The sequence below is a fragment of the Catharus ustulatus genome, chromosome 7 (genome assembly GCF_009819885.2).
Source record: "Catharus ustulatus isolate bCatUst1 chromosome 7, bCatUst1.pri.v2, whole genome shotgun sequence".
Taxonomy (NCBI): domain Eukaryota; kingdom Metazoa; phylum Chordata; class Aves; order Passeriformes; family Turdidae; genus Catharus; species Catharus ustulatus.
This window is the reverse complement of record NC_046227.1, coordinates 20,551,019-20,573,412: the sequence shown is the minus strand read 5'-3', so window position 1 is coordinate 20,573,412 and position 22,394 is coordinate 20,551,019. Positions and strand designations below refer to the sequence as shown.

General features: G+C 34.5%; 1 protein-coding gene across 5 annotated transcripts in view; it reads right to left on the bottom strand.

Annotated features, from left to right (window-relative positions):
- LOC116998528 (sodium channel protein type 2 subunit alpha-like) overlaps positions 1-22,394 on the bottom strand; it is a 69,633-nt gene that overhangs the window by 21,914 nt on the left and 25,325 nt on the right. For 3 of the 5 annotated variants that reach the window (XM_033064282.1, XM_033064280.2, XM_033064281.2), the window contains 9 exons: positions 22,136-22,277; positions 21,799-22,005; positions 18,384-18,683; positions 14,659-15,012; positions 13,652-13,784; positions 11,759-11,997; positions 10,489-10,662; positions 8,883-9,239; positions 7,525-8,010 (listed from right to left, as the gene is read on the bottom strand). In XM_033064282.1, the coding sequence (XP_032920173.1) occupies positions 7,525-8,010; positions 8,883-9,239; positions 10,489-10,662; positions 11,759-11,997; positions 13,652-13,784; positions 14,659-15,012; positions 18,384-18,683; positions 21,799-22,005; positions 22,136-22,277 (2,392 nt within the window). The remainder of the gene's footprint in view (positions 1-7,524; positions 8,011-8,882; positions 9,240-10,488; positions 10,663-11,758; positions 11,998-13,651; positions 13,785-14,658; positions 15,013-18,383; positions 18,684-21,798; positions 22,006-22,135; positions 22,278-22,394) is intronic. The other 2 variants (XM_033064284.2, XM_033064283.2) reach the window with 1 other exon arrangement.

The window sequence follows — 22,394 nt, the reverse complement described above, 5'->3', positions numbered from 1 at the left end:
TGCAGATAGTTCTGTCAGCAAAGTTACTGAAAGCCAAGTGACTGAAGAGCAGTACGAACAAACACTACTATAATTCTTTTCAGTAATTTTCACATAAAGCATTCTCTTAGTTATTTTTCATACAATCTCAAACAACTGTTATAAAGAGAAAAACCTCATTACTTAATAAAACTCCTCTTCTTTGCTTCAAGACCCTAAATTGGGAAAGAACCAATACATTTTAAATAAGGTGATGTTAATGATATTCTTTCCAGCAATAATGCTAATAAAAGTAATAGGAAGCTCGAGATACATGATGGATTAGCACAATCTTCTTATCAGCTCATAAATGTGATTATCAGCCTGTAGAACACACCATGCCCTGTAAATATTTATTTGCATCTTCAATATCACATTTTCCTTTATAAGGAAACATTTGAAAGCAATTGCTTATGATGCAGCATTCTCAAGGCCTGAATCAGCAAAACAACATGCTTGACTAGAGCAGAAGCCTGAGCAATACTGTGGAAATCACACACAAAAATAAAAGAAACAATCAGACTACCTCAGTGGGATTATATTTTTCTGAACAGTATTATAAATATTATTGTGTAGGATTTAAAAGAAAAAGTGTTTTATCACCCACCCAAATACTTGGTTAATGTATGTATAATCAGCCTCCACAATGTTCTTTCAGAGCAGTGCATCTCTTATCAACAGCTTCGACCATTAAAACAAGCTTTGACCAACAGCGTGTTAATGTGCCCATTTACAAGAAAATGCATTCACTTATGACCCAGTCTTGCTCTCATTTGATTCTGTTCTAGATTTCAATAAGAGCAAGAGCAGGCTACTGACGTTTTAAGCTTTACAAACGGCTTCATGATTCAAGTGACAATAAAATAAAAGGATTCAGCCATTACAAATTGCCTTTAGTAATTCAGCCATGTGGTTTTATCCTTTAAGTCTTTAAAGCTGCACTGTAATTGAGTGAAAAATATAAAATGATGAAGATTGATGATTCCAAAGTGATTCTAAACTGGCTTTAAATCTCAGATCTTATGATATTTGACTTTTATATTATATTAAGAATGTAATTTTTAAATCTCTTTCCTTAGAGTTTTATTTGGTGTTTAAAGCATATCTTGGTTTAAAATTTATTCATTAAAATCTGAGAATTTTCAGAATAGTCACCAATACTGAATTTTTTGGCACCTCTGGGCAATTTAGACCACAATATAGTATAGGTAGAACATGCCACACTATAATCAAGGGTATAAAATGAACCATTTGGTGATCCTTTTGAGGCTAGTGAAACTCTGACTGAAGGAAACAGCTTTCAGTCCTGCTACAGGACTGAAATCTCAGGCCCCTCCAAATGTTGATGCTCAGTTTTAGTAGAATAATTTAACCTCCTTTGTTTCATGTAACTTTGGCTCCTGTGCAATAATTGCTGTCACTATCCCTGAAGGCTCTGCCAATTACTCATCAATGGAGAGCATGTTTGCATATAATGAAAAAAGTCCCTAGGATAAATGGATATGTGCAATTTTATAAAATTGATGCTGACTACTCCATAGTCTTTCTAATTTATACAAGTCCCCCAATTCATTTATGGAGCACTATCATGAAACACATTCCAAATACCACTATTTATAAAGAGGTTTAAGAAAAGAAGAGTTGTAAAATATTTAGCTTTTGAGAGTTCGTTAAGGAGAGTTATTTGCTAGGTATAATTTTAGCAATTATGAAACTGTTTGCTTTTCTTTCAGTTTATAAAACTCAAGATATGCACTGTCCAAATGAATACAGAGTGTAGTTTGTTAACATCTTGAAGATCTGCATTACAGTGCATTGTAGATTTGAAAGTATAACTGTTATTTTTACACCAGTAGCTACTGAAATAATTCAAATGTTATTCATTAAGGAGTTGAACTCATGGCAGTAATTATTTCAAAATCACGTAATATATTTTATTAAATATTTACATTTATAAGGGCTGAATCAAAAAGGGTTGTTTTTATATTTTAAAAACTATGCATGCTCCCTTTTTCTTTGGCTTCTTTAGCATAAAACATTCCAGTACTTTTATGATCCATACTTCAAAACCTGAAGAGCATGCAATTATTGCTAAATACTGTATTTAAGTATTCAGAAAAACCACTAGCGGAGTTTAAAAATGTATGTTGGGTTTGCCCAATCCCACCTGACCATGCTGTGATGTGAGTCCCATGACTCAGCAGAGAGCAGCTGTGCATGTTTCTACTCTTGCAATGGATAGGGAAGGTACATAGCTGAATAGCATGCAGGCCAGTCAAAATCCATTAAAAAGTGATTATATATATATATACATATATATGTATAACTTGCTTAGGTAACCTGTGTGAAAGTGGTGACACGTTGCTCTACCTGGTTAAAAAGCACCAGAGCTGCATTCTTGATTGCTCCAGCTTGGTTTTACCCCTGTGAGAAGTAAGAATGGTAGGTAGTGAAGTTCAAGACACAGGATCACTAGTTTTTCTCTTTTTGGAATCTCTAATTCAAACACGCCTTTAACACAATTAAAACATAATTATGAAATTTTTTCTTATTAGCTGGAAAAAGGGAAATACATACTACCTGAAATGTTCAACAAACTTTTCTACAGAACTTGTTAGTTTATTTAAGAGAAATTAGAAATATAGAAGCTAGAACTAGTAATCTGTGCAGAAAGATTGTGATTCATAAACAAAAATGGAATTAATACAATTAACAAAGACATGGTTAGCAGATCTGGAAACTATTCCTGTATTTATATAGTCCTTAATGCTTATTAATTAAAATTTTAAGGATTTTGTTTGCTTGTTTGTTTTCATGTCCTAGTCTTTGTTTAATTGACTATGTGATTATCTCTTTTGTTTGAAAAATATGTACATACAGGAAACAAAATACTTTGAAGATGTATGCCTTCCCATTCCTCCTTCATCCTCTAATAATGGTAGAACTCCTAGATCTTGGTAAAATAAACATCTTTGATTTCTCTTCAACTTAAATGTGATGAATTATCACACTGTGTGAGTTTCTAGTTTAGATTTAGTATGCTATACACTTCTGAATCTATAATCTTTATCTCATTGTTTCAAAAGAGGATTGTATCTGTCTGGACTGTGGAGCATCAATGTATCCAGAGCTATGGCTTAAATCATTAAACACAGCTAGTCCATAAATTAAATAGTTTGTCACTTCTGAAGATACTGGTCAGTTTTAGGAAAAAAAATAGATAGATTTTTGGACATTTTAAAAATTATTAAAAAGTTATCCAACAAATTGATGAAATCCTGCTGAGTCTGTTTTGGCTAAGAAATGTATTGGAGCCCAATGAAAATGCTTATTTTTTGGGAATGCATTAGCTCTACTTTTGTCTTTTTCACTTCACCTAGACATAAAGGGCCTGATGAAGCCAATCAGAAAACTGAATGTATTAATTGTTTTTAAAATTCAGTAGATTTGATGATGAAGGTTATTTTTAATTTTATCAAAATCTTCTGTTGTGGTCATCAAAAGTCAATTGAGTAGCCTTATTTCTCCAATCTGTATTTACTGTACATACACTGTAGATAGAAAGGTTTTTGGAATTGTGAGTGACTGAGGCCTGCAGATATATGTATTTCTTTAGTTGTAAAATAAGTTTTCCATAACTGAGAAATAGAATTGAAATTATTTCCCAAGTTGAAATGCAAAACAGTATTTATAAAGTTGCCAATCAGTTATAACAAACAGTTGTTAAGCAGTATACAATTAGGAGTCTTATGTTTGGTAAGATTAATGTATTACTCATTTCACAATAGAAACAGCATCCACATGCTAATGTTAAAACCCACCAAATTATCCCCTTTGGCTGTTTCTAATTTTTTTATCTTCAAAGCTAATGATTTTGAGTATCTTTTTTTTCAGAGCAGAAATCTGTTTCATTTCTGATGATTATCTCATTGGGTATTGCACCTCTCTTTTCTGATTATTAAAAAAAAATCCTCCTCCAAAGTATCAATGAAATGTTCATTTATTGCAGGTACTTTGTACCAATTATTACTCTGAAGCAGTGAGTAACTTTATAATCTTATACGTGCTATAATTCTGTTTCATCCAAAAAGAGATTTCCTCAAATATCTAGTGTTATGCATTAGAAATATTAGAAAGATCTTGTTTGGGTCTGGAATTTGTAACCAGGTTCCAGAATAGATTCTGGCAGAGTTTGAAAGTTATTAAATAGCAACTTAATTAGAAAGTGTTTCCATGAAATCATGAAAGGGAAAAAAAAAAAAAAAAAAGAAAGGGAGAATTTTTATGGCTCAAGTTCTTTTCTACTATAGTATATCTGGTTAAAAAAATAGGAACTATTACAATTTGTTCCTCACTCACCCACAATTACAATGTCTAAATTAATTACTTGCTCCCAGTATATTTCTCAGGGAAACACACTTCTGGCATGACAGACTTCAAATAATCATTCTGCTCTTAACATCAGTGACAGTCAGTAAGACACCAGAAAAAAATATATATTCATTTTACAGTTCCTGTGCAGATCTAGCTTCCCACAGGTCTGTGGTTAAATAAAATGTTATTACAGGGGATGTCTCCTCAAGGAATTTTAAGTGCTAAGTACTGCCACAGTTAAGGCAGGGAAAGTTCTGCCCCATCTCTTACCCCTCCTTTTGCAGACCAGGCCTTCTAGCAGGAATGTTTGCTCAGTGGGACCCCTTGAGAGGCAAAACAAAGCAAGTGATGGTGTACTGTTCTAGAGAGAACTTAAACCAGTGTACTCTTTATCTTCCTTGAAAGACAATCAGAAGGTAGCAAAAGATTCAACAGTACTGTTGACTTGGTAGGAGAAGATTGGGAAACTTCACAAATTCCTGTCACATGCCAGAACTTCTCCTCATATATTCCAAAAGCCAGTGGATTTTTATACACACAATAAAATAACCTCATTTTATTCTTTCCATAGAAAGCATTCAGAATGGAATAAGGAATCCAGAGCAGGAAGTGAAATTAATATAGAATTCACAATTTTCAGGACACTGTCTGATTGGATACTGTTCACAATATGCACACTTGCACTGTATGAGTGAGTACATGTCAGTTAAACAAGAAACAGTTGTGTGTGAGCAGAACTTGATGGAAGTATAATTGCTCCAGTTTCCCAATGGTACTGACTACTACAGTCTACAAAAATACTGAAGCAGCATGAAAGTCCTAAACCTATCTTAACTCCACTGAAAATGTCTCCCCAATTTCTTATATAAATACTATCCATCATTTACTCCTGGATTTCCCACAGCCACCTGAAATTTTCACTGTCAAATTGCTTATTAATTGGTTTCTCCTCCTGAAGACATGTAGATACCAGTCCATTAAAAAAAGGACAAAATCCCTTTTGATTTATTACTGCCCAGAAACTTCAGGATGGCCTTAGAAGATAAAGGCATGATGCCTGAACCAGGCTAAGCTGGGGTTGAACAACAATTTGCATTGAAATTGGTATTCAGAACTTGTCAGCACATCAAGGGCTTTTACTCCATTTTCTTGGGGTGTACATACATCATATAAGCGCCTGGAAAGTAGAGGAATTTCTACCTTTGCATTGCATTTAGTTTTTTCCTCAGCTGTTCTGATAGAATATACAGCAGTACACTGTAACCTGAGCCATTCAATCTACCTTGCAGGAGAAACAAACCAGTAATACCTATGGCACAACCAGTGACCTGCGTTGTCTGAGGCACAGAAAGTGCCAGGGGATCACTAGCCAGGTGTGGATGGGAACTTCCCAAGTTCCTTTAGAGTGGAGGCTAACATGTCATGTAACCACAAATTCAGTATCTGCACAGGCCCCCAACTTCCTAATGCATATTCCAAACCTTTTAAGAAGTAACATGTTCAGGAAATTTTTAGGCTTGTAACTTGATGGAAGTAATAGGAAGGCACTTATAATTGTATTTATCAAAGTTAGCCACAAGGACAGAAAATATATAGTGTAATGTCATTTAAAAAAACATCAGAATATTTGAAAGGACATAGAAGACTTTGCTAAAGGTTCACTGGAAATGAAAACCATTGAAATGAAAACTTTATTAGATCAGCTTATATAAAAAAACCCTTAACTCTCAGATCCAGAATCACTCTGAACGTTTCGGGGGTTTTTTTAATACTACTTGATCTCTTAATTTACACTGCTTTACACGTCCTTTATCTCTTATATTCTAAATTTACCATGGATAAGCACTACTGCTATACTACCTTATACATCTGCATTGAAACTGTTTGTCTCATAACTGAGCAAGTCAGATGACAGAATATCTTGCTCCTAATCTTGCAATTATTACACAGAGCAGCATTTTTTGCAGCTGCAAATAAACACACACTCTTGATGTTCTTTAGCAAAAACCCCATACCATGATTAACTGGATCATGGCTATGCATTAATGTAATGTGGTGTAGTTTGATATTGCTGAGGAATACATCATTATCACAAATATGGCAGATATACAGCTATGATAAAGTCATGAATGCAGGGCTTCTTTATAGGAGAACTTTCTTCATTGGCAAACAAACCCTTTTGGATTAATGAGTTATTACATAGCATCACAGCTTCTAATCTAATTGAAAACAAATTTATCCATGGTTCCTGATCCCTTAAACTTCAAAGTTCCTAAATTTCTAATGAATATATTTCGATTCTGGCAATGCATTTATTAGCTTGTCATTGATCACTACCCCAAAATACAGAGTTTTCCTTGAATACCATTAGCACCTGTTCATGATCACTTCTGGTATTTGAGCCACTTAGATTTTGAAACACATGGCATTGGTATTTTAGACCAACGTTTGTCACTTTGCACAATAATAACAGCATAAAGCCTTCAAGTAAGCTGTTTCTGCATGAATCCATATTACAAGCATTCTGCTCTACAGGAAAACTTGAGCTGCTGCTTTACCATGACATTCATCAGTACCTAGATTACTTTATTTCAGCCAGCCATCATCTGTGAACCCAAATTCAAATATGTACAAATATTACTCACAAAATTTTTTAGATAATCTAGAATACAATACTGGTTTGTGATGTCTCAGGGTGAATTTTTAGAACTACCCTAAATATTGAAAAAAAAATAATTTCTCCACTTATATTTGCTTTGGTATGCAAAGCTTTTTAATTATTCTTTAGCCTTCTACCCTTATTCCATAAGTTCTTGTCACATGTAGGTACTACAGAAAGAATGCTTTATCGAGTGTTTACAAGTCCTAACACCTCATAAAACTATGAAAGAAATAATAATATTTAAAGTCAAATATCTTCCAAATTTTAATAAGCAAAATACTAAAAATATAAACTCTAAGGATCCTTTACTATACCAATATATCTTTTTTTCTTGAATGATAATACATAAAATTCTAAAACATAAAATATATTTATATGGGATATTACAGTTTTAAAAAAATTCTAAATATGTAACTGAAACACATAAATTTATTACTGCAATTTAATAGTTAAGATATGAAAAATCCTACCTGTTTGCTTTCTTCCAAATCAGATTCACTGCTAAATTCTTCTGTATTTAGATTTTCAAAATCTGATTCTCCAAGTGCAATGGGCACTGTCACAGTGAGGCCTGGATTGTTTATGAATGACATATAATCATTTTCATCAATTACATATTTTTCCACACTACTGCCTGTGCCTACACCACTGGTGGTTCCATTCCCATCTTTAAGATAATTCAGATCTTTGCTTATTTCAACGGCAGTATGATTGGAAATGCAGCTGTCTTTCTTGTTGTTTAGCTCTTCAAGTGCTTTGATTTCCTCTAAAGATTTCTGCTTTCTAATGAAGGCTTTTCGGATGAACTCCTGTATCTTTTTTTTTACATAATCTATGCCTTTCTGAATCCTCGCCACAGCAATCTGGAGATTGTTCATTTCATTATCATCATCTGTAGCAGCAAGGTTGTCTGAACTAAATGAGCTCAGCAGCAAGGCCAGAAATAGGTTCAATACCTAAAAGATGAGAAAATACAGCCATATAGTAAATACAATCATATCAGATGTGTTAAATTTGGCAGTGCAAGGTTAACAGTTGTATTTGATGGTGTCAAAGGACTTTTCCAATGTAAATGATTCTATGATTCTAGAAAAATCAGTAGAGCAGGTTGTGGAACATAAATAATTTTGGGGCTTTGCACATTTTTGCTGGTAAAATGACAAGATTACAAGGTCGGGTAAATTACTAAGATACAAACATTTTGAATTCTATTTTATAAAAATGTATATCATGTAAAATATCACCAAAGGAAGATAATTTTTAAAGGAAATTTTGATGGCACATTTTAACAGTAAAAGAAACTTAAAGTAAAATGTTGCATCCCTTTTATAACACTTATGTCTAGGAAGTTCTCATCAATTCAATATTTTCCAGTTGAAATTTTGCGTTTTAACTTGTCAGCTTGAATTTCAACTTTTTTATATAGGTTTCTTTCACAATCTTGAGTTAAAAGCTTTTTAGCACGTTTTTAAGCTGGATGGCAAATTGCTCTAGGTTTCATTTTTGTTTTTACACATAAACAATCCAAAAAGTTCAGTGCTAAAAATTAAACACCACCTCTAAATTAGCTGCAGCACTCCCATGATAGGATGTTGGATTTGACATTTTAGTTTCCTTCTAAACGCTTCTACTCATAGTAAGAATACTTCAGTGATTAGAAATGTGTGGAAAACAGGAAAGGGAAGCTTCATATATTTTTACCCAATATTTAACACATTCAAATTAGTTTTTTATTCTAAACAGAAGGATGACAAACATTTTCATTGCCTAGCTGTAAGTCCTGCACATCTGCATCAGAGTTAATGTTAAAAAAAAGTTCATCACGTACCACTAGGTTTCCAATCACCATGACCAGCATGAAAACAATAAGGCACATGGTTTGGCCTGCAACCTCCATGCAGTCCCACATTGTTTCTATCCATTCTCCACACAGCACTCGGAATACAATCAGGAAGGAGTGGAAAAAGTCATGCATGTGCCAGCGAGGAAGCACACAGTCACTGGAGATCTTGCAGACACATTCCTTGTAGCTTTTCCCAAACAGCTGCATCCCAACCACAGCAAAAATGAACACAATGATGGCCAGCACCAGGGTCAGATTCCCCAGAGCCCCCACTGAGTTGCCAATAATCTTAATCAGCATATTTAGGGTTGGCCAAGATTTTGCCAATTTGAAAACTCGAAGCTGTAAAACAAAAAGACAGATCAACCATTAGTGTTAGTTACAAAATAGAAGCTAGGTCCGAGATTTTTAGCAGAGCGTACCAATTTCTGTAGATTAATTTGTTCTCCAGTAGTACCACACTATTATTTTAATGTAAAGCAGGGAATATGGAGTATTGCTCAAAATTACATTGTTTATAATTTCATTCCAATGATGCACAGCGATAGTAAAAAAAAGTCATAATTTGTGTTTGTAAGACATTTTATTTTACTATTTTTAAACGCTCACTTACAGATGATTCCCAAACAATTCTTAAAGACATTTTAGAAGTTTCTATTCTGTTCGCTTTCACTACACTTTCTTTGCTGGTTTGGTTCTACATTTCCCTCAGCACCACATTAAGCCTTCCGTGCTTAAACGGAGGCCAATTTTTTAAGCAAAAACTTGATGCAGACATTGCCATGTCCATTCAAATTGTAAACACTAAATTAAAAATACTGTTCACTGCCCTAACGCTTATGTTATGTGAAGTTGGGTACTATTGCAAGTAGTGCCAACTAAGTCACTTCTTCCTTCTCTATGTATTAAGAGATAAGGTTTTCAAGTAATGTGGTAACTATTGGTAATAAAGACTTTTAAATCATTAATGTTGTGCCTAAGTAAACATATTTATAAACTAGCTTGTGCACAATGCTAATTGCTATCGAAAATACATTTCTAGTAGAAGCTCAATAATACTCAATTTAAATATTATCTTAAAGTCAGCTTGTTACAACTCTATTATATGTAATGGAGTGACTAAAAGTTTATTGTTGGTGCCCATTAAAATTAATATGAAGAGAGGGTCTGCTTAAGTTCTTAACAAGTAACACAAAGTAATGCTCACAATATAAAGATTAAAAATGTTATGATTTCTTGTTATGATATCTACTGCACACAGATATGATACACACAAATATTCAGCTTTTATTATTTCTAATGAAATCAGTGAAATATTCACAAAACTCGTAAAAGTTAGCAGTTAGTGTTATGTTGGGAAAGATATCAGTTGGATAGAAGATCAATAGGATAATTGATCTAAAAGGTATCAAACACCTTAAATTTATACTCACCAAATATAGCTTGCAAATTAGGCACGTATTAAAAATAATGTGAGTCATTGAAGTATGTAATATATATTTACAAAATATGGGAGCTATTACAGGCACCTATGCTTTTATTTTTTGAGTGAGATAATTGCATGCAAATATTTAATTATCAACGTATTTACCAATCTGAATGACCGAAGAACAGATAATCCTTCAACATTTGCAAGACCAAGTTCCATTAAACTAAGGCTAACGATAATACCATCAAAAATATTCCAGCCTTCTTGGAAATAATAATAAGGGTCCATGGCAATAATCTTTAGTACCATTTCCGCTGTAAATATCCCAGTGAATACCTAAAAGAAAATATAATGAATTGTCATGAGAAATTTATGTATCTGAGGAAATTTTTTAATCCAATGAGTTATCTTACCTGTTACTATAAAAGCCAATTGGTATCGCCAAATGGAGATAGCATCAAAGTATTTCTAAACACTGAAAACTAAATCAGTAGGACAGAGGTTTGATAAACACATAAAAAATTATTGACCTGTCAGCAGTTCAGCTCCCTTCTAGACTATCCGTTCAGTAGATGATGTGATGTGACCTGGTGTTTTAAGTCCTGTTTGATGAGGATGGTTCCAGTAAGAAGACTTGACAGCAAGTATTTTCCTAGCTTACAGTCTGAAAAGATGATAGTCTTTTATGTCAGACTGTCTAAGCATAGACTTTCTGAAGTCTGTCTTGTAGACAGGGGAAGTTGGAGATTCTTGTAATGTGGTTTTTATAATAATATAGAGGTTTCACACATAGTTACCATGCTGTGTGACAGCTATTTCCTTTTAGGAAAATGAACCTCAGGGTGATAATGTTATTTGAAATATCTCCAAGTGCCAAATGTGAAGTTATCAATGTATCCTAGTGTTTTTAAGTCCAGAATTTAACTCAACACTTTGCTGCGTAGTTATCAGTGTTTTGTGTAGCACAACAAGAAGTTTGGGAGCATGCCTTTTTTGTAAAAGTAGTGCAATTGAAGTGCAATTGAAAAAAATTCCAAGAAAAATTCTAACCTTGAATATTTCATTGATTTTGTACAGAAGAAAAGTATTTTCTGTGATGTTATATGAGCACCATGGTAAAAAATATCATAATCTACCTTAACGTTTGAAAGAAAAAAACCCAAGGTAGATATCAAGAAATCTGGCATTCGAGTGATGACTGCACTTCCACACATATTTGGTTATTCCATTATAGTTGTTAAAAAATACATTCATGAAAGATAGAGGCTCCAGTAAAAAAAAACCTTTGCCTGTGAAAATCATATATACCTTTTCTTAACCGATTATAAAAAGATAATCTGGAATAGATTTGAACAAATACAGTACATTTATAAGTTTCTTCTTTTAGAAAAGGGTATTTTTACCATCAAGCAGTGCATGAGAAGCTACTTACCAGGTTCCCCACTGAAAGGACACTGCTAAACTGTTCTGTCATTGGGTAATGTTCCATGGCCATAAACAAAGTGTTTAAAACAATGCAAATTGTTATAGCAAGGTCAACAAATGGATCCATCACAACTAAATTGACGACATGCTTTACTTTTAACCATGGACTCCAGCAGTCCCAGATCAAGAAAGTATTTGCAAATCTGTACCAGCATGGTGGGCATTTCTGTCTGGATTCTTCAAGCTCTGGAAAAAAATAGAAAAAAATGAATATTATAAATGTATCTTCTGGAAATTCTTTTTTAAGATATGGAAGAACATTATATCAATCAAATAAACTGCTCTCACTAACATGAGATTGCTCACCCAAGTTCATCGACCTTAAAATAAGGCATCTAATTTATTTAAGATCCTCTACCATCAGTGGACAGTGAAGTTCATTCACTTAAGAGTAAATCATCTGAGACAACTGTCTAAAGGGAGAAATGTGTTTACCTTTCCCAGTACAGTAGGTAGAATCTAGACATTTAGTTTAGGCTACTTGACTTCCTTGCAGTAGATAGCTTAATCTCAGATATGAAAAGTCAATATGAATCACTCATCACTGACCTATTATAAATAATTGGTATAAATTTCATAAAGGATTCACATTTTTTGTGGTATGTAATATGAGTACATATTTTGATTTGAGATACTAAAATGGTTATAGTTGCTACTACACTGAACCACTACAAGATCAGATAAATTATTTGGAGTTCATACCTATAATTTCTCTTTTTAACTAGATATGGGTAAGGTGGTGAACCATCAGGAAAATTTTGATTACATTGACATGGTTTTTTTCTGAACAGGAGACTGGAAGCACAAGCTATATAACTGGAGGAACAATGCAGCAATATCTAAGGAGATACCTTGTTTGTGGAGTGGAGAACCAAGATTTAAGAGGTATACCAACAGCTCATACTTGCACTAAAGTAGAAAGACATACTCATAAAGATAAGTGTTTGTGAGAAAAATTTTCTTTAGAAGAAAATAGGTGATATAAGCATTATATTTCTGACTACAATTATTTTGTGATCTATTTATTTATCTGAGAGGGAAGGGCTTCAGGACTCACTTTAAAATTATATTTCAATGCTGGCTTAGTAACACTGTCAAGTTTCTTGGTGATTTCTTGTCTTTTTAGAATATATGTTGAATCTGCAGGGTTGGTCTGACTATAACACCTGCCACACTTTGTCTCTATCCAGTAGATAGATCCTTCAAGCTTATAAAAATACTATAATGGCATACATATGGAGAGTGAGTATACTCAGTTTCCATTAAATAAGAAAAACAAAATCCCAAAAAGTATGCTTTTTCACACAGAAAATACAATATTTTTTATCTTTGATAACTACAATAATTTAAGAAATACTTAAGACACTTTGTGGGCATTGGCATGGGTTGATTATATTTGGGCTTTTTTCCTTTAAATTTCTCATTCCAATTTCCTATTGTCTATCCTTGGATTTAAAGCCTAAGAGAAATGACAGTTCTAGCACATCACCACCTTTATCATGGCAATTCCTGGGTTATCATAATTGATTTTTCCTGCTATGTCTAATTGGAAAAAAAACCCTCTATTTTTTCTGTTTGAGGCTCTAGCAATCCCCTAGCTACCATTATTTTATCTCTGTTAGTCCACTCAGTAAAGTGATATTTTGGAAGGTGTCATGAAACATGGTTAAGCATTCAGATTGTATAAATGACCTTAGAAATGTTCAAAAGCATTTTGTATCTGATGTTCAGAAACTCCACATGTCCAGTTTTACATTTACAAACGAAATTACGTAAATAATTTATCTGTATTTGTAGTTAGCAGAACTGAACTGCCTGTCAGATAAAAAGCACCAAATACCTTCCATTGTATTTGTAAGTATGCTGGCTATGCTCATTGCTCTTTGTCTTGCAGCAGACTCTTCCAGCATTTCCATGGAAATTTGGTATGAACTCAGTCTTCTTTTCCTTATTTCTGTTTCTGTAGTAGTGCCCTGTAAACGAAATACTGAGGAATTAGACTTTCCTTTTCAACGACCAATTGACAGTATTTACTGCATAAATATTGTGGTGATAATCAAATCAGCTTTGTGCAATGTATTATGCTTTTCAATGAGTGTTTCTCTTCTTGTCAGGATTTCTTTCTTATTTATTGAGGAACTCAGTGGGAATTTTGTACAAATAATCAACTGGAGGACCAATACAGTGTGGGACCAAAGGTGGTTCACACTTAAATCACCAGCTGAACAAAATTTTTGTTCTGTACCTCCTTGATAGTGATGATAATAATAATAATAATAATAATAATAATAATAATAATAATATATAAAATACTATGTATGGAAAAGGCTTGCTTGTTTGAAAGAACATCTTAGGTTACGGAAGTCTGAAATTGAGACTAGAAAGTTATGTAATTTCAAAGGTACATAAGAATTGTATATATTTTTCTCATGAAAGGTATGAGAAAAAAATCCTTGAGGAAAATTTCAAAAAGGGGTATTTCTGATACCTATCATGTCAGTAGTAAACACCTTCTGCTTAATTTTACAGGCATTTTCCTATACATATTTCCAAGCTATAGCCTTATCAATGTATTGAATATCTACTTTGTTGAAGTGAAACTATATAGAAATTTTCAAATACAATTCATCTTTTTTTTCTTTGTGTAAATCTCTTGCTGAAAGCAAGAAGAATATAATACTTTACTAAGGCTTAGACATAGGAGGTTGAGGACTTTTTCCCTTTATGTTCTCTTATTTAGAAACTATTGCAAATTATTTCTTTAAGAAATTATAAGGAATAGAGAGGTGAGGAATAAGAGAAAATTCTGTGCCTGAACCAAACTGTAACAAATACTGGCCTACTTACAATTACCTCTGGTATAAGCTGACCAGTAGGTGAAGTTAGAGTTGAAGGCCCTCCAACCAAGGAAACCACTCCATTGCAATCCACGGTGCTGTGCATCTTCCCATTTACTGGAAGGGCTGGTATCATTCTAGATGACACACTGGCCTGGCTAATGTTACTGTTGCGCCTTTCTCCATGTCGATTTGGAACAAAGAGAGAATCTCTTCTGCTCTCATTGTCTTCAAGAGTGCTATGCTCGTCATCAGCAAAGTCATTTTCAGATCCTATGTCCTTTGCATGACCTCTGAAACTGAAAATGCTGGTTTTGCTGTTGCGCCTTGGTGAGAACAGAGAGCCACGAATGCTTAACAAAGACTGTAAAAGATTTAAAACAGACCAAACAAAACAGCATTAGAACTAAACTTTTACGTTCTTGGCTTTTAAAAGAATGGTTACAGTCCTGGAGGAAGGATAGTAATTTTTTTTCTGCCATAGTATAAGTATGTCCACTAGGGGAATGTGTTCAACAGGGGACCTGAAGCAGAGGGGAAAAATTTCTTTTAAGGTAATGTAGCAGGACTGAGGGAAAGCTGTGCAGAAGACATAAACAAGGTTGAATGGTCCTGAGTGAAGAAGGTGCATTGAACTTCCATGGAGTGTGCTGGAGACAGTTTTCAATATCACTATCAAGATTTTAAAGATACTTGTCTTTTATTCCTTCAATTACAGTACAGAGCTAAAAGTCTTGTCTTCTTCATCCCCTGGATTCCTAGGGATAACAACTAATAAATGCTCACTGATCATGCTTTTCTGTTTTGTTTGGTAGATGCAGAAGTGATCTTAAGTTTGCCATTGAAATCCTTCTCAACTGATGTAAGGAACTTGACTGACCTCTTCCCAATAGACTCAATAGTGTGGGAGAAATAACTAGAAGACAGAGGGGGCAGCTTGGGAAAGCTTTGGAAGTACAGCAGCAGCACTCCTAGGCATAGCTCTATGGGGCCATAGCAGGTTGCACACCCCTGTCAGAAGGTATCACTTGGTTATCAGGCAGCTCAAAACAAGTATTCACTAGGGACACCGTTACCTAAAGATATTCTCTTACAAGTGAGAAAAATAAATCAGTGGTTGTTGGTAATTCATTTTTTAATTACAGTAGAAGCCAATTAATGAAGTGTTCTTCTCCCTTGCTACATATTTTATTAACATGTTCATGAATAAATAAAATGAGTACTAATTGTGGAGAAAAGTAACATGGCATTCTGCCTTCTTCAGTTCTGCATTTGTACAAATCTTCACATCTTGGTTTATCAAAAACCTCATTTGAGACTATTGTCACTTTTTCACTATTTCTGCAGGTGGAAAGTCCTCATATATAATATCAATGGGTTTGATCCCAGAATAGTTAAAGTGAAAACTATCCTATATTATATAAACCTATGTTAATATTTTAAAAATCAAACACTTTATATGTACATGTATCAACCCATATATATCGCTGTATATGCATAGTCAGATATATAAATTCCCACACATTATGTGTGCTGAACTGGTAGAATTGCCTGTTATAAGGCAGGTTTTTACCATTATGAGATGTATTTTTTTGTGCTCTTACAGCTATACCAAATTTTTAGTTTGGGCTGAAATTTTCTATGCTGGCTGTCAGCCTCAGGCTGAGTTACTTGAAAAATATCAGCCAAATGATTTTGCTAAGCCATTTATGTAAACTTGGCTGGAGAAAAAGTGCTGTTTTGCTTATACTGAAAGATAATTTTATCAAAAAAAAGCCCTATCTTCTATGGAATATGACACTGAATTCTGACAAAGCAGTAAACTAATTACTACACCCTTTTTACATTTCCTTGTAAATAAATCTGGCCAACCTACAGTCCTTCAAAAAATGACATGCTCACCAGGGTTTCATCTGACTACTAGTGATACCCTTGTTCTTTTAGACAATGTTCCTATGGTTTCTATGTTTTATTTGCAGGTCAATCTTTCCAATATGTGTTACCACATTTTGAGCACAGCTAATTGGATCCAAATCCCTCAGGGATTTGGGGAAGTAATGTCTTTTCTGCAAGTCCCTGCTACATTGAGACAAAAGCTATTAGCCAAAATGGCTGCAATTTCAACACATGGAGAGGCAGAAATATATGTGTCTACATGCTATTGGAAAGTCAGGACTGAAAGGAAGGTTTGACTTTCCTGGCAAACTGCATCATTCATCTGTATATGGTATCAAAGAGTATATGAATATGCTGTAAAAGGACAAAACCTCTTACAAGGCCCAACTGAGCAGATTATCTCCCCTTACCATTCTGCCTCACTGCTTCATGCTCTGTCCCTGTCTCACCAGGGAGGTTCTCCATGGCTAACAAAACAAATGAGCTGTTCCTTTACCAATTTTACTGTTTGCATTTCTTTTCCTCTTGTGGCACCTAAGTTTTAGTTGTATGCTATTGACTTTTGCCCCAAAGCTTTGTTACAACTGCAAAAATAAAATTAAAAATTATCAAGACCATCTTTAATTAATAAGTTATTCCTAACCTGGGTGGTATTCATAGGTAAAAGTCATCTATTGGCTCCAACCACACATTATCATTTCAAAGAGATGCATTTTGAGTGATTTTTTCTAAAAATGCCATAACTCTTGAAATAAGCAAAGGTACCACAGAATCATTTAGGCTGGAAAAGGCCTCCATGATCATCAAGCCCAACCTTTGACCACCTTGTTAACTAAACCATGGCACTAAATGCTACATTCAGTCATTTTTTTAACACTTTGAAGGATGCTGACTCCACCACCTCCCTGGGTAGTCCATTTCAATTTTTTACAATCCTTTCCATGAAGGAATTCCTCCTGATGTCCAGTCTGAAATTCCCCTGCCACATTTTGCAAGTTAAACACCCTCAGCTTCTTCAGCTTCTCCTCATATAACTCACTCTTTAGACCTTCACCAGCCCTTCTCTTGACCTCCTCCAGCACCTCCATGTCTGTCTTGTACTGAAGGACCCACGACTGGACACAGGATTCAAGGTGTGGCCGCACAAGTGTCAAGTACAGAGGGCATATCCTTAAGATTTATGGGTATAGAGCTTAGGACTTTAGATTAAATTATTTCTAGAGGTTCTTCATAAACTACTTTTTTTCCTATGATTGCAATGATTCTCCATCATGTGTATAATGGATTTTTAATGAAGAAGAACAGTATGAGTAAATTGTTACACATACCAGCCCAAAAGATCCCTGTGTAGTTTGTCCCTATTGTGCAGTACTAATGCTACTTTTCTCATTATCTTCACATTAAAGAAGCTAATTAAGGAAAATAATAGAAATTAATGATAATATGGGATTTCCTGGGAAGAGTATTTTGATGTTGCGGTCTGCTAAAAACCCCGCATATTTGTATGGTTTTGAAATGAATCCAGAACAGAAAATATGTGGTTCGTTAATACATATATATGAATACTAATCTTTCTTTCTCCAGTCTACTAGACACACCCTCAGAAATACATTTTCAGAAATGTGTTAATTAAGTTTTTAAGTATTTGTAGTACATCTTTTTTATCCCTTTGCTAATAGAATTGGTCAACCCATCTTAAACCTACTCTGTGAATGGAACTACCACTGATTTTTCCTTCATTTACCATTTACATAACTTCCAATATGTAAACCTGCTATAATATCAGTGAAAATAAAAGTAGAATGGACACATATGACTTAGTAAAATAGAGTGTTGTACCTGGTGAGGAGAAGTGAGCCTTTTTTCATATGTCAGTTGACTTCCTTCTGTGGAGAAGCGAAAACTTTTCCTTCTGATACTGTCTTCTGACTCAGACTTGGGGAACTTATCAATATCTCCTTTGTCCTCTGCTTCAGACATTTCTTTCTGTCTTCTTTTCTTCCTTCTGTTTCTTCTTTCTTTAGCACTCTTTGAGCTCAACTTTGATGCTTCTGAAGAGCTTTCCAAGAGTTCTCCTAATCCCCCTACACCACTGAAATCTCTTGATGCAACTGATGCCGCTGCTACTGCTGCTGTTGTCTGTCAGGTTACAAAGCAAAGTATTCTTAGTAGGCCAAAAAAAGAATAATTTTACAGTCTTTTATCAACTGGTATTTATTATCACTGTGCTAATAATGCTCTTCATACCCTCTTGAGTGTGTAAATATATTCAAACAAATTGCACTGAAGATAAACTATTGAGTTGTATTTGAAGCTATTGAGTGTATTTGAAGCACCAACTTCAGCAGAAGAATAACTACACTATATGTTAAAGAATTGCTGCACAAGACACTTGTCTGAAAATAAAAGTACAGTAATTTCATGTGTATAAGGTGCACCCTTTTGACTAAAATTTTGGTCTGAGCAGGACCAAGCCCGCCTGGCCCTGAGCCGAACCAGTAAGCCCCGCGATTGCGCGATTCGGTTACTAATTTGTTACTTTGTTGTGCGGAGATCCTCGCTGTTGCTGCAAAAAAGTGCCTCTTATATGCCGGTGCATCTTGTATATGGACAAAGCTCGGAAATTTGCCAACACCTGGAAGTGCACCTTATACTCCAGTGTGCTTTATACTCGTGAAATTACTGTAGTCAGAAAAACGTTAACATAGTGATTTTTCATGTATTTCAGATCTGTTATTCCATTTTCTCTTGAGAAAAGCCCCACATCATGCTCTAATTCAGATGATCCCTTCTGAGTTCTTACAGAGAAAATTAATGCCTAGCACTCATCATGTGAGTTCATGTATCAAAACCCAGCTAGCACCCTGAAAGCAGTTGAATCCAGCATTTCCTCACTGTCTTCACAGCAAGAACAGTCCCTTTACTTTCCTTCTGCCTTTCCTGGTACCAGGCACAACCTCTAGATGCATCTTCAAGCCCTTCTTCCCTCTTCATGTTTCCCCTCCCACACGTCCCACTGTATCTGCACCCTAGGCACTCTAGGTCTTTGTTATAGATACGCAAAGGTACGTTTATTGCCTGTGGGTGCTACAGACTGAGAAAAGAAAAAGTTGAAATTTCTTCTCTGGTGGAAAGGGGTGAGATGACTTACTGGAGCAGAGTCATCCCAAAACTCAGGACCAGAATCTTTAACTACAGTGGTCAGCCTACTTGTTTTGGTTCATTAGAGAAAGGTTCTTTTAGTCAACAAAAAAAGAAGAATTGAGAGTATGTCCAGTGCTGTTCCTTGAAAGAACTGTGGGAGATTGCGATGAAATTCTGTTGTGGAAATATCTTTGCGGAGATGATAGGCTGCTCTTAGCTTACAAAAAAGGGTGGTATGATAAATGGCAAGAGACTGGGTTATATAACAGAGATGACTAGTAATTATCCAGCAAAACATATTATATTCAGTGCCAAGTATTTCAGGAGTGATGACATATCTCTTTACAGCAGGAAAGGATAGTTTGAAAGCTCATAGTATGAATTAATGTCTTTCTTTGCCACAATATAAAACCCATGCTATAGAAGTTGACTTGATACAGACTTTTTCTGCTAAATTGAGTATTAAAAGGAGTCCGAATTGTTTATTGAATAAAAAAGCAATACTCAAAACTGGTTCAGAATACCATCCTTCAAAGACTAACAGAAACAAAGGCAGCAACTGCTGAGTCATCACCCATCTACTTCATAATACTAACAGTAAAGGTCAGACAAGTGGAGCAATCCAAAGATCACTGTGATGACTTAAGTTTGTGGATGAATAGGTTCATTGTCAAGGGGGGGGAAGAGATGGGTCCCAAACTAATTTCTGACTTAGCAACTAATTCAACACTTCAGTGATCACTTCAGTGCCTACTTTCTGCTAATGTTTGCACAAACAAAAGAAATCCTGACCGTAATAACGTTTTACTTATAATTAATGTACTGGTCATTCATTTAAAAAATATTACTTTCCAGGGTCTTAATTCAACCTTACTTATAGTCTCTGTTTATTTTCTATTCTTCTGTCTAAATCTGGATCAGCTTCATTTTTCCCCATTCTCAGATACACATCTTGATGACCCTGATGATATCTTTTAGTATAATGTGATTTAGTGCCTTTAAGGCATTAAAATACAAGATTTAAGAAAAACCCAGCAATATACACTTTGATGACATTCAACCTTTCTAAATTTGAGTTTTGCAGGATTCTACTTTTTCTTTAGTAATTTGGAAGGGATAAAGTTTAATGACTAAAATAAAGATATGCTAATTAAATTTCACAAGTCATACATAGAAGTTTCTTTTCAAGCAAAAGACAGAGAGTTTGTCTTTTTGTTAGCACTTTATGGAGTCATTCTAACTTAGTGAAAGTACCTGTAAAGTACTACCGAAAATAGAGTTTCATAGGAGTTTCAAATTTGCTAGCATTTTATAAACATTGTCCTGTTGAAAATTACTAAATGCCTTTTGAAAAGCAGTGGAAAATCAATCCACAAATTAGACAGATGGCTGACTCACAGACCTGAACTCCTGCATTTATTTTACTTTCAGATAAGAAAACCTCTCACAAAAGTATCTATTAAAATGTCTTTTTCCTCATAAAACTTTAAATTATTTTCTTTTCTTTTCAAATGAAACAAAGATTTCTTTAAAAGAATTCTGAAGTACTATATTTATAATGAATATTGATCATTGGTTTTGAATATTGCTTGTCTTTTCTAAAAATACATAAACTTCTGATTTACTACAGTGTCAGTTCAGGATATTTTTAATTATCCTGCTGGATAGAAACCTAGAACACTGATCACAATCTTTCTCTCTATTTGATGAATATTTGGGCACAGCTATTAAGTACGCCAAGCTTGACAATTCTAACTCAGATGTAAACCAGAAGTAACATCACTAGACTTTGTTCATGATATTTACAAGAGCTGTAACATTATTTATGACTACTTAAAGTCAGGTTTCTAGAGCATTCTTATGATAAACATTTTACTTTTATAGTCTTTTGGTGAATGAAATAACATTCTTTTTTGTAACAATATCTTGCTTTTTTTACTATTTGGTTAATTCCTGGTTTTCGTTGGCTATTTCCACTTTTATAACTTGCATGGTATGACCTTTTATTTTCTGTAATTCATTGCACAATTTGTTCGTGTTCTTAATCACAGAAGATTTTTTCCTTGCCCTAAGAGCAAAGTCATTCAGAAAGTACAATTTCCATCATTACCTGAGCTTCCTCTTGTTGCTTCTTCAGTTGTTCCAGCATTTGCTGAAATTCTGCCTCTTTCTGCTCTGCTTCTTCCATTGTTGCTTGATTCTGTTCTTCATAGGCCATGGCAACCACAGCCAGGATCAGGTTTATCAGATAGAAAGAGCCCAGAAAAATCACCAGAACAAAAAATATCATGTATGTCTTCCCAGCAGCACGCAGTGTCTAGGGAGAAAAAAGCATATCTATATATTATTCCACAACTCAATTTTTTCAGCTCATGCAAAAATAAGCATATGTATGTAATTTTGGGCATCACCAAGAGTTCATTATTTATGTCATAATAATCTCTTACCAGCTGATAGAGGTTTTCCCAGAAGTCCTGAGTCATTAGCCGAAACAGTGACAAAAAAGCCCAACTGAAGGTGTCAAAACTTGTGTAGCCATAGTTGGGGTTTCTGCCAGCTTTCACACATATATATCCTTCTGGGCATTGTCTATGTAAAAATCAAACAGGAGGCACTTAGTCATAACTTTTATTCCCTTTTAGAAAATATGCATTATCTTTTGGAAGAATATGCATTATTTTTTTAACAGAAAATCCATAAATTACA